This window comes from Canis aureus, chromosome X (genome assembly GCF_053574225.1).
Source record: "Canis aureus isolate CA01 chromosome X, VMU_Caureus_v.1.0, whole genome shotgun sequence".
In the NCBI taxonomy this organism is placed as follows: domain Eukaryota; kingdom Metazoa; phylum Chordata; class Mammalia; order Carnivora; family Canidae; genus Canis; species Canis aureus.
The window spans coordinates 71,205,007-71,217,532 of NC_135649.1; the positions used below are offsets into that span (position 1 = coordinate 71,205,007).

The window sequence follows — 12,526 nt, forward strand, 5'->3', positions numbered from 1 at the left end:
GAGTTCAGACTCTGGCAGCAAATTCATTCCTGGCCAGTATCCTTCTTTTTCTTCCTCCCCAAACCAGATATCCCCCTCTAGACAACTGTGTCCTCCTCAGTGAAAAAGCTGTGTCCAGAATGCCACTAACTTGCCCACACCCAAGTAGGACACCTGAGGCAGAAGGGAAATATGTAGTCAGGCTCAAAGAAACTTGTTAGAAAAAGGAGGGAATTTTTTCCCCTCAAGGCTATATGTATTCCCTCAGTCCTAAATAAGCCCTTTCAGATAAAGCAAGTGTTGGGAATATCACAGACACTGAATCCTAAATATCATGCTTCTTTCCTTTACCTTCCACTTACTTATTCCTTTTACCAATATACCTCCCACCTGTAATTTACTTCCGGTGGAAAGTAGAACCTGAAAACAAGGGAAGCATATTGGATGGCTGCCACTTGCTAATGGTTCTTTAGGGGAATCCTCCCCTGGCTCTCTGACCAGAGAAAACTCTCCATCTGAGAAATAAAGAAGTTCTACATGTTCACTTCGTCCCAAAAGGAAAGTCTCGAAGAGGTTAGGAAATGCTCACTGGAGGGAGACAGAGAGGATGTTTCCAGATTTTGCATCTAGGCCATTGGTCAGGAACAAGATCAGCCAGCCCATGAAGACAACTGAGAAGCTCAGCCCCACTGTGTGACACTTGTGACCCCACCTCACATGCTTACCGATATTCTTCCTCCTCTGCCACAATGGGAAGCACTGCAAAGGAAACAGAGAAGAAATCAATACTTTGCAGAGACCAAAGCAATGTCAGAACTGGAAGGAATCTTTTGAAGTCAACAAGTTCAATCTACTCATTTTACAGAAAGATACACAGAGGCTTACAGAAAAGGAAAATTAAGTACAATAGGAAGCCAAGTAGAGCCTAGAAGCCTGGACTCCTAACTGCCTGATCCATAATACTTTCTTCCACTCCACTGGCTCACTCCTCTGGTTCACTTCACTCTCATGGATTGGGGAGTTTCCTTAACTCAGGAGATTGGAGACAGTCTGCATAGCTCACAGTGCTGTTCCGAGAAGGGACAGTAAGGATTATCAAAGAATCAGTTAACGTTTTCTTGGCACGTACCGTCCTTGATTAGAAGCAAGATATGTTGGTGGGAAGGGCAGTATTTAGATTTGGAAAGCTCAAGTTCAGGACTACCTTATGTAACATTGAACATACCTTCTTGAGCCTCAGTCTTTATATCCCTAAGACTATGGTAGTAATAATCCCAACCTCACAGGTTTTGTGAGAAATCAACTTACATGAAAGCACTTTTTAAAATGATAAAACACATCATAAATTCATTCATTCATTAAATATTTATAGGGCACCAGTACAATATAGAACCCCATGCACTATGCTAAAAGCTGTAGCAGTCATTGAAACAAATAAGGTCCCTATTCTCATGGAGCAGGGATAATGAATAGGTAAACAAATAAATAAGGAAGGAAATTTCAGACATCACTAAGAACCAAGAAGGAGAAACTAAAAAAATACCAGGATGAGATAGGGAATAGTAGGGTAGGAAAAATAGGGATAATTGCTTTAGAAAAGGTGGGCAGAGAGGGTGTCTCAGAGAACCTGAACTCTTTTTTTAAGTTTTTATTTCATCCCAGTTAGTTAACATATTAGTTTCATGTATACAATATAGTGATTCATCAATGCCATACATCACTCTGTGCTCATCACAAGTGTACTTCTTAATCCCCATCATCCCTCTATCCCTCTCCCATCTGGTAACCATCAGCTAGTTCTCTATAATTAAGAGTCTGTTTCTTGGTCTCTCTCTCTCTCTCTCTTTTCCCCCTTTACTCATTTGTTTTGTTTCTTAAATTCCACACGAGTAAAATCACATGGTTTTTGTCTTTCTTTGACTGACTTATTTCATTTAGCATAATACTCTCTAGCTCCATCCATGTCATTACAAATGGAAAGACTTCATTTTTATTTATGGCTGAATGTACATACACAATAGAATATACATATTCTACTGTATATACACAATAGAATATACATATATATACACACATATGTATACCATATCTTCTTTATCCATTCATATGTTAATGTATACTTGGGCTGCTTCCATAATGTGGTTGTTATAAATAATGCTACTATAAACATAGGGGTATATGTGTCCTTTTGAATTAGTGGTTTTGTATGCTTTTGTAAATACCCAGCAGTAGAATGGCTAGATCATAGGGTAGTTTTATTTTTACTTTTTGAGAAACTTCCTTACTGTTTTCCAGAGTGGCTGTACCAGTTTACATTCCCACCAACAGTGTGTGAGGGTTCCTTTTTCTCCACAACCTCGCCAACACCTGTTGTTTCTTGTGTTGTTCATTTAAGCCATTCTGACAAGTGTGAGGTGATACCTTACTGTACTTTTGATTAGCATTTCCCTGATGCTAAGTGATGATGAACATCTTTTCATGTGTCTGTTAGCCATCTGGATGTCTTCTTTAGAGAAATGGCTGCTCATGTCTTCTGCTCATATTTTCATTGGATTATTTGGTTTTTGGAAGTTGAGTTTTACAAGTTTTTAAAGTATTTTTTAAACTAACTCTTTATCAGGTATATCATTTACAAATATTTTCCCCCATTCTGCAAGTCACCTTTTAGTTTTGTTGATTGTTTCCTTCACTGTGCAGAAATGTTTTGTCTTGATGAAGTCCCAATAGTATTTTTGCTTTTTCATCCCTTGCCTCAGGAGACATATTTTACTAAGTTCCTATGGCTTTGACATCCTATGTTGTCAAAGAGGTTACTTCTCGTGCTTTCTTCCAGAATTTTGGTGGTTTCAGCTCTCACATTTAGATCTTTAATCCATTCTGAATTTTTTTTGTATATAGTGTAAGACAGTGTTCCAGTTAAATTTTTTTGCATATTGCTCTCCAGCTTTCCAAACACCATTTGTCTAAGAGACTGCCTTTTTTCCATTGGGTATTCTTTCTTGCTTTGTCAAGGATTAATTGATCATATAATTGCGGGTTTATTTCTGGGTTTTCTATTTTGTACTACTGATCTATGTGTCTATTTTTGTGCCTGTACCATGCAGTTTTGATTACTGCTGCTTTGTAATATAACTTGAAGTCTGAAATTGTGATGCTTCCAGCTGTGCTTTTCCTTTTGAAGATTGCTTTGGCTATTCGGGGTCTTTGTGGTTCCATACAAATTTTAAGATTGTTCTAGCTATGTGAAAAATGCTGGTAGTATTTTGATAGGGATTGCATTAAAATTGTAGATTGATTTGGGCAGTATAGACATTTTAAAAACATTTCTTCTTCCAATCCATGAGCATGGGATGCCTTTCCATGTCTTTATGTCATCTTCAATTTCTTTCGTCAATGTTTTATAGATAACAGAGTACAGATGTTTCACATCTTTAGTTAGATTTATTCCTAGGTATCTTATTATGTTGGGTGCAATTGTACACAGGATTGTTTTCCTGATTTCTTCCTCTGCTGCCTCATTATTGGTGTATAGAAAGGCAACAAATTTCTGTACAATGACTTTGTATCTTGCGACTTTACTGAATTCATGTATCAGCTCTTAGTTTTTGGTGGAGTCTTTCAGGTTTTTCTATATAGAGTATCATGTCATGTGCAAATAGTGAAAGTTTTACTTCTTCCTTACTGATTTGGATGCCTTTTATTTCATATATGTATATATATGTATATATATGTATATATATATTATTAAAGTTTGATTTGCCAACATATAGTATAACACCCAGTGTTCATCCCATCAAGTTCCCCCCTCAGTGCCCGTCACCCAGTCACCCCATCTCCCCACCCACCTCCCCTTCCACTACCCCTTGTTTTTTTTTTTTTCCAGAGTTAGGAGTCTCTCGTGTTTTGTCACCCTCTCTGATCTTTCCAACTAATTTTCTCTCCTTTCCCCTATAATCCCTTTCATTATTTCTTATATTCCCCGTATGAGTGAAACCAAATAATGATTGTCCTTCTCCGATTGATTTACTTCACTCAGCATAATACCTTCCAGTTCCATCCACGCCGAAGCAAATGGTGGGTATTCGTCATTTCTAATGTCTGAGTAATATCCCATTATATTTCTTTTTGTTGTCTGATTGCTGTGGTTAGGGTTCCAGTACTATGTTGAATAAATGTGATGAGACTGGACATCCTTGTCTTATTCCTGACCTTAGGGGAAAAACTTACAGTTTTTGCCCATTAAGGATGATGTTAGCTGTGGATTTTTCATAGATGGCCTTTATTACATTGAAGTATGTTACCTCTAAACCTACTTTGTTGAGGGTTTTTTATCATGCATGGTTGTTGTACTTTGTCAAATGCTCTTTCTGCATCTATTGAAATGATCATATGGTTTTTATCCTTTAATTTATTGATGCGATGTATCACATTTATTGATTTGCAAATATTGAACGACCCTTGCAATCCAGGAATAAATCCCACTTGACTGTGGTGAATGATTTTTTTTAATGTACTGTTGAATTTGGTATACTAGTATTTTATTGAGAATGTTTGCATCCATGTTGATCAGGGATATTGGCCTGTAGTTCTCTTTTTTAGTGGAGTTTTATCTGGTTTTAGTATGAGGTAATGTTAGCATCATGGAAAGAATATGGAAATTTTCCTTCCTTTTCTGTTTTTTTGGAACAGTTTCAGAAGAATAGGTATTAACTCTTCTTTAAATATTTGGTAGAATTGGCTTGTGAAGCCATCTGGCCATGGACTTTGATTTGTTGGGCATAGTTTGATAACAGATTCAATTTCTTTGCTGATTATTAGTCTGTTCAAGTTTTCTATTTCTTCCTGCCTCAGTTTTGGTAATTTATACATTTCTAGGAATTAATCCATTTCTTGTAGGTTTTCCAATTTGTTGCCATATAGTTTTTCATAATATTCTCTTATAATTGTTTGTATTTCCATTGTGTTGATTCTTATTTCTCCTTTCCTGTTTGTGATTTTATTTATTTGAGTCTTTTCTCTTTTTTCCTTTATAAGTCTGGGTAGACATTTTTCAGTTTTACTGTTTTTTTATTTTCAGAGAATCAGCTCCTGGTTTCATTGATCTGTTCTACTGTGGGGTTTTTATTTTGTTTTGTTTTGTTTTAGTTTCTATATCATGTATTTCTGCTCTAGCCTTTATTATTTCCTTCCTTCTGCTGGTTTTAGTTTTTGTTTCTTGTTCTTTTTCCAGCTCCTATAGGTGTAAGCTTAGGTTGTTTATTTGAGGTTTTTCTTGCTTCTTGAGGTAGACCTGCATTGCTATATACTTCCCTCTTAGAACTGCTTTTGCTGCATCCCAAAGGTTTTGGACCATTGTGTTTTTGTTTTCATTTGTTTCCACATACTTTTATTTCTTCCTTTATCATTTGGTAGCACGTTATTTAAGCTGCATGTATTTGTGGTCTTTCCAGATATTTTCCTGTGGTTGACTTCTAGTTTCATAGCATTGTGTCAAAAAAGATGCATTCGATGATTGCTTTGTGGACTAATATGTGATCTATTCTGGAGAATGATCATGTGCACTTGAAAATAACATGTATTATTCTGTTTTAGGATGGAATGCTCTGAGTATATCTGTTAAATCCATCTGTTCCAGTATGTCATTCAGAGCTATTGTTTCCTTATTGATTTTCTGCTTAGATGATCTATCTGTCCATTGATGTAAGTGGGTGTTCAAGTCCCCTACTGTTATTGTATTTTATTGATTAGTACCTTTATGTTTGTTTTTAACTGTTTTATGTATTTTGGTGGTCCTATATTGGGTGCATAAATATTTATAATTGTTATATCTTCTTGTTGGATTGTCTCCTTATTATTATACAGAGGACCTGAACTTTGAACAGAGGACTACATAAGACAGAGCCAGTAATGTGACAATCTGGGTGCAGAATATTCCAGGCAGAGGTTGAAGAGAGAGGCAAGGGCTTTAAAGGCCAGGGGGATAATGTGGACTTTGATTTAAATTACACTAGGAAGCCATTGGAGGGTGTAGAGAAGAATGACAATATCTGATTTTCACCTTTAAAAAATCACTCTCTGGTTGCTATATGGGGAATGAATTGTGGAGCTAGAGTGGAAGCAGGGAGACCTTTTAGGAGGCTTTTGCAGTAGTTCAGGAAGGCAATGTCAAGATGTTAATTTGAAAGTTAGGAAGAAAAGAAAGAAGGGTTTCTCTTATGCAACCAATCAAAATCTTATTGAGAAAGGAGTTGCCATAATATTTGTCATCTTTCTTATCCCCTGGAAATGATTGCCACACCAGGTGCAAACATTTGACTACAATGATTTCTAGTCTTAGGGGATTAGTTTCAGCCTTAGATCACTTTAAAATGGTAAAGTTCAGCTCCACCATGGTAGACTACAAGACAATCTGGTGAATCTTCAACCCACAATTGGCCACAGGAGAGAGGAGGGGTGGGAGGTGTTCCCCTGAGTGTTCATTGACAAGGACCTTGAGGGATGCTAGTATGAGAGAGATGGCAAATCATAGAATGAGATAGGTGTAAAAAAAAGGATAAAGTCTAATCAAGAGTGATACAGAATTCCTCTATAAGCTACAAAGAGGCCTATGATTAAGCAAGTCAATAAAATTCTCAGTGGTGGACAAGAGAGGAGTAAAAGAAAAGGATAAGGGAGTGGGACAGAGGGTGGAAGCAGTCCCCTGTGAGGTCCTAAATGTGACCATTCTGGGAAATTGAACTGATGTGTGGAACAGACTGTTACTCTGCTATTCTATTCACATTAAATTCCCTCTTCTCCCACTCTATCCTCCAACCCATCGTGGGTATAACAGAATTATAGATAGTTCAGGAGCTAATTAGTCTTTAATTTTACATAGGGATTTACAGGTTACAAATAAGTGATCTTGTTTGTCAGATGCATTCCACATGGTAGGTTTTTTTGTTTTGTTTTGTTTTGTTTTTTTATCCTCATGTAGCACATGAGGAAAATGAGGTCCAGAGAAGTGAAATGACTTACCCAAGGTCACAGCTAGAAAATGTCAGAACCAAATTTATACTTTGGGCCTATGGAGCTCCCAATTTTATTGCATCCTATTCTTTCTTCCTGGGGTCCAGGATAACTTTGGCTGGGCCAGAACTATGAGTCCCATTCCACTTTGGACCCTGATCTTCATAGCTGAGAACCTTACAGGGAAAAGTGAGGTATAAACTTCTACATTAGAGAGCTCTGCTTCAGAGTGGAGGCTCCTTTTGTTTCCTGTTGTAGAATATATTCCTCACACTTGGGAGTATTCTGAACCCAGGAGTCCAGCAGAGATGGCCACAAAGGACCAGGATTAGTGGTGACAGTCTTCCCATCATTTGTTCATTCATTCATTCACTCCCTACAAGCCTCCTCAGGGCCAACCCTGTCCTAAGTACTCAGGGATTCAAACAAATCAGACACATTCCCTGCCCTTGAATAATTCACAGCCAAGTGGGTGGAAGGGGAAACCATGTGTACAAATCATCACAATTCCATGTAAGTGCTATTGGAAAGTATAAAACCCTGTGGAACTGAGCAAATGGAGTAATTAGTTGCTGGGAGTGCAGATGCATTGTCATGAGGGCCTTTATGAAGGAAGCAGCATTTGGAACAGGTCTTAAAGGATGAATAGTTGTTCATAAGGCAGACAAGAAGGCAAAGAGCATGGCAGGTAGAGAGAAGAGCATAGAAAAGGGCAAGGAGGTATAAAAGCGTGTGGTTGTGGAAGTGCATAGTCTGGCTGAAGAGTAGGGTAAGAAATGAATCTGGAACAGGGAGTAGGGGCCAGATTACGAAAGACCTTGTAGGTCATGTTAAGGAACTTGGACTTTATCCTGAGCCCAGTGGGGAGCCATTGAAGGAGCTTAAACAGAAGCCTACCATAGGTCAGATTTATATTTCAAAATATTATTATGTCTATTGAGTGAAAAATAGATTGGGAATGGGACTGGGGGAGGTTGGATAAAACTAGAAACAGGCCAGATTGGAGCATTGGCCTTTGGGACAGAAAAGGAAAGGACCGATATATGCACTATTTATGTGGTAAAACCAAAGTCAGCAATAGGATTGTGAGAGCCTAAAAAAGAAGTCAAGGATGAATCCAGTTTCTAGACTATGCAACCGGGTGGATAATAGGGCTAGTAACTGAGGCCGGGAATGGAGAAAAAGGCATGGTTGGGGTGAGGGGCGAGGGGAATCTTCCTTTTGTCATGGAATCACGGCTTTTTTGAACCTGTTGGATTTGAGGAGTCTGTGGAGAATCCACTTGGAGCTGTCCAGAAGGCACTGTGGTAGACTTACAGATGTGAAATCACACAGAAACAGATATGGTCCCTGCACTTGAGGAACTTGCAGTCTAGTGGGCAATAGAGTAGCCCACATAAAAAGACAAATCAGGAGTTTTTGAGAGAAACAGGGGATCATGTTGAAAGTGTGAAAAAGAGGGACGCCTGGATGGCTCAGCAGTTGAATGCCTGCTTTGGCTCAGGTTGTGATCCTGTGGTCCTAGAATCAAGTCCCGCATTAGGCTCCCTATGGGGAGCCTGCTTTTCCCTCTACCTATATCTCTGCTCTCTCTATGTATCTCTTATGAATAAATAAATAAAATCTAAGAAAAAGAAAAGAAAGTGTGAAAAAGAGAGAACAGGAGCTAAAAAGGGGATGGGAGCAGAAAGCTGGTTGCCGTGTGAGAAGGTAGGAAGTCTGAGCAGGGTGGTTTGGAGACCAGCTGCAAAGGCTTCTGACAGAGCTTATCCTGACCCGAGGAGTCCTCAGCCATAATTGGTTAGGACAGACCTCACTCTCTATAGCAACTTCTCTGCTGGGCCGGCAAGTACTATGACCAGCCCTTGCCCTGCTATCTCAGGGCAAGCCCGGAGACTTTTCAAACTTTCTTTGCCTGGTTTCTCTGCTTGCCCTCATCCCCTTGCCTGCCCTGTGCCACAGACCTAGGCCTAGAGCCAGTCATAAGAGCACGTTCTTCACATTCCAGCCTCCCCCAGCCCTATCAGCTAGGCCACACAGAGCCCTATTCACAGCATGACCCTCTCAGCCTCCAGAGTGGGCATTCACCACCTCCACACCCAGCCCCAGCTGGTGATTTGCCAACACAGAATGAGGCCACTGTGGGAAGCAGGCTCTTCTGATTCCTCAAGAGCTGACTTCTCTTCATCTTAGGGTTTCTCTGCTGGGATGGGGTACACTGGGTCTGGCCACTAGTATGTGCATGAGTATGCATGTATGTCCTATACACTCAGCTAACTTCCTCTAGTCTAGGCCTAGAATATGTACTGTGTGGGGCTGGACACAGAGGTAGGTAAGACACAGGCTAGGTCTTTACAGGAGCTCACAGTCCAGTATGGAGACATATGGGTATATGAAGGGCATTGTGTGGGCTGAGTCTGGAATCATCCTGCCACCAGGTTCTAAATTGGAGCACTGGTGTTATGATGCCACTTTTAAACCCCATTCCAGAGGACTGGGAACATGTGCTCATGTTCAGGGTGTGAAATCTCAGGGGATGCTACAGGCCTGAGGGATGTCAATCTCTTTCCTGGAAAGGGGAAAGGAGACCTGATTTGAGTAAGACTGACCAGCACAGGCATTCTGGGCTTGACCATGTGCCTTTGACCAATTATTTGCTGGTCCTCCAATTCTTTGTTGCCTATAATGATAGGCAAGTCCTTGACAATTCTCATTGTCCCATCACAGGGAGGGGGGTAAGGGACAATCCAAGCAGTGAAAGGGCAATGAAAGACATGACTTCTAGAAGGTCCCAGAGTCTGGGACAGCCTTTTGAGGAATTCCCAGAGGATCTACTTCTTTTGTCTCCTCTTTGAGGGTACAAGCTATTCTACGCTAGCTTGGTGTGGGGCCTCTCAGAAAGCCTGACTGTCTTCTCCTAGCCACCAGAACCCTAGATATGGTGGTCTCATATCCACTCACCTGCCCCCCAAAAGAGTACCTGACTCTGACCTGTAGCCTCAGCAATGCTTATCTGCATATCATTTTATAACTTCTCCCACGACAGAAATTCTTGCTGCCTTGAACCCTTCTCACCTTAATTCCTTTCTGCCAGTTATGGAAAGGCCTCTTGTCCTCCTCTCCCACTCCCCATTTCATACCTGGCCAGCAGGGCTGTTCCAGGACCAGCTTTTTGCTTTTGGGCCTCTTTCCCCCAGCCTTTTGTCCTTTACTGTCCTTCTGCCTCCACAGCAGGCAAGATAGCAGGCCAGGAAGGAGAGCAAGCTTGTAGCTGCAGCCTCCAGGGTTTCTTTGGATAATCCCAGGAATGTCATATCCCTAAGGTTTGACTTTCCCACCAACCAACAGGGACCTTCCTTCCTGCCCAGAGCTCGAGAGTTCTAGGAGAAGGGCCTTGGATGGGAAGGATGCGGAGGGACTGAAGGGGAGAGACAGTGGTTCCAAAGTGGAGTAAAGCCTCTTTTCCAGACTCTGGGCTAGTCCAACAAGGGGTGGGAGTAAGGGTGGGGAGAGGAGATGAAGAAATCACCTAAAAAAAAACCCATTTCCTGAACCTGAAGGTAGTAACATCAGTATTTCCTACTGTCTTTTAACTTCCAGAGGATGTTCCCAAGTTCAGGCTCTCATCAGGCAGGTAAATCTTATTTATCAGATGAGGAAACTGAGAGCACAAACCATGGAGCCAGGATCACCTAGAGCAACCAAGCAATTATCTTCAAATTTCACTCAAATTTACTGAGCACTTACTATGTGGTAGGCCCTTTTGTAAATGTCATCATTGCAAACAGTTATGAGGTAAATAATATTCTCCATATGTTGTACATGAGGAAACTGGGGCTCAGAGAGGGGAAGTAGAGGCTGACCCTGGGCTAGCAGATTGGTGCCCTGTTTCCAGCAGCTACTGTATTATATCATTATATCATATTCTTCTCCCAAGATCCAAGGGTGACCCAGCCCAAGACAGAGGAGAGTCCAGGGAAAATTAGCCCATACTACTTTCCAGGGCCTCAAGCCCCATTACCCAAGTGTAGGGCTTCCTTTCTTCTGCCCCTTGGCAACTTCGGCCTTGGAACTGCCAGTTGAACTGGACTTCAAGGTCTCTTGTTGCAGCAGCAGCAGCTTGAGGGGTGGGCCAGAGAGGTGGGGTCAAGGAGCTCCACTCCTTTAAACCTCTGTGAACCCCACCCCCCATCCCAGGACAGGCCATTTGAGCTGCTGCTCCCTGTTATTATTCCTAGTGACTTGGAAATGCAGGCCCGGCCCTGGCTCCCAGACCTTGCCAAGCCTCCAGCTGTTTTCAGGCCCTACTGGACCTCCCGGTAGGGAGGACCAACCTCCAGGGCAGGCTCATTTTCCTGAGCCTGAGTTTCCTTCCCCTTCCCCAGGGACCTTGCATAGAAATCACTGACACTCAGGGAGCAGTTTTTTCCCACTTTGCTTGGAGGTTCAAAGAACTATATATGAAATATAATGAGAGTGGCAGAGCTGGAAAGACTCTCAGAGATAAACCAGTCTAAAATAGTCACTTTATAGATAAAGAAACTGAGCGGAGATGACATAAACATAGTATATAAAACATGGACTTTGGACCTGGATTACGTGAGTTTAAAATCCCAATAATAGCTGTGTGACCCTGGATAAGTTTCCTAACTTTTTTTCTCTGTTTCCATAAAATGAGGATGATGGCAATAATAGCCTTGCAGTTAGTGTGATGATAAACTGAGTTAATATATGTGAAGGGCATGGAACAGTGTCTACCACATAATGTGTACTCTATAAATGTTAGCTAATACTAGTTTTAACTTTCTGCAGTACTTTGGAGGGAAAACAAACCTGGCATTGCCAATCTGCAAACTTTTCCAGTTACTTCTGCCTTCACCAGCCATATTGTCAGATATGTCTTCCACCACCCGCCCCCCACCCCCAGCAGCCCGCCCTCACACTTCTTTCGGTGCCAATGAGACTAAAGGTAAAGTAAAAATTAATGTCCAAGACATAAGTCAGAGTCAAAGCTTTGCTTCCTACTCCCCATCTCACCTCCCCAGTGCCCATCTCCATCTCTCCTAGTTCCCAGGACAAATACTGTTCAGTCTCTTGATGACTTGATCAAATAGCACCAATTGTGCTGAAATGGCGCAACTGGGAAAAAGAGACACAATGGTTAGGAATTCAGATCAGGTAATTCTGGAGGTCTCCATTTTCACCTTCATGCTGGGCCCACTGTTAAGATTGTTCTGGCAATGCTGTTGCAGGAAGGACTGGGAACTCCAATTTAGCCATTCTCTTGCCTTGAAGACTAAGTGAGATTGCCATGCACTGATGCTAGATATATAAAATTTGTTAAGTTCCATTCCCTGGCATTTTCTGGACTGAATCAGTCATATACACCAACGGGGCACTTGGGGGTGAGTATGAAAATCTGTCATTTTAAATCCACAAGACAGTAAGTTCCATGAGGTTAGAGACCTGCAGCTATTTTGTTAACCATTACCCATCTCCTCAGAGCCTGACACAGCATCTGGCACATAGTTAGCCCTGA

The 12,526-nt window shown here is 41.3% G+C and overlaps 1 protein-coding gene and 1 long non-coding RNA gene across 2 annotated transcripts in view; both read right to left on the reverse strand.

Annotated features, from left to right (window-relative positions):
* The window catches only part of LOC144308463 (uncharacterized), an 852,603-nt gene that overhangs the window by 626,652 nt on the left and 213,425 nt on the right, over nt 1–12,526 (reverse strand). The gene's annotated exons all lie outside the window — the stretch shown is intronic.
* STARD8 (StAR related lipid transfer domain containing 8) overlaps nt 1–12,526 on the reverse strand; it is an 82,992-nt gene that overhangs the window by 62,194 nt on the left and 8,272 nt on the right. Inside the window, exon 2 of the mRNA XM_077889949.1 lies at nt 705–738. Coding sequence (XP_077746075.1) covers nt 705–738 — 34 coding nt within the window. The remainder of the gene's footprint in view (nt 1–704; nt 739–12,526) is intronic.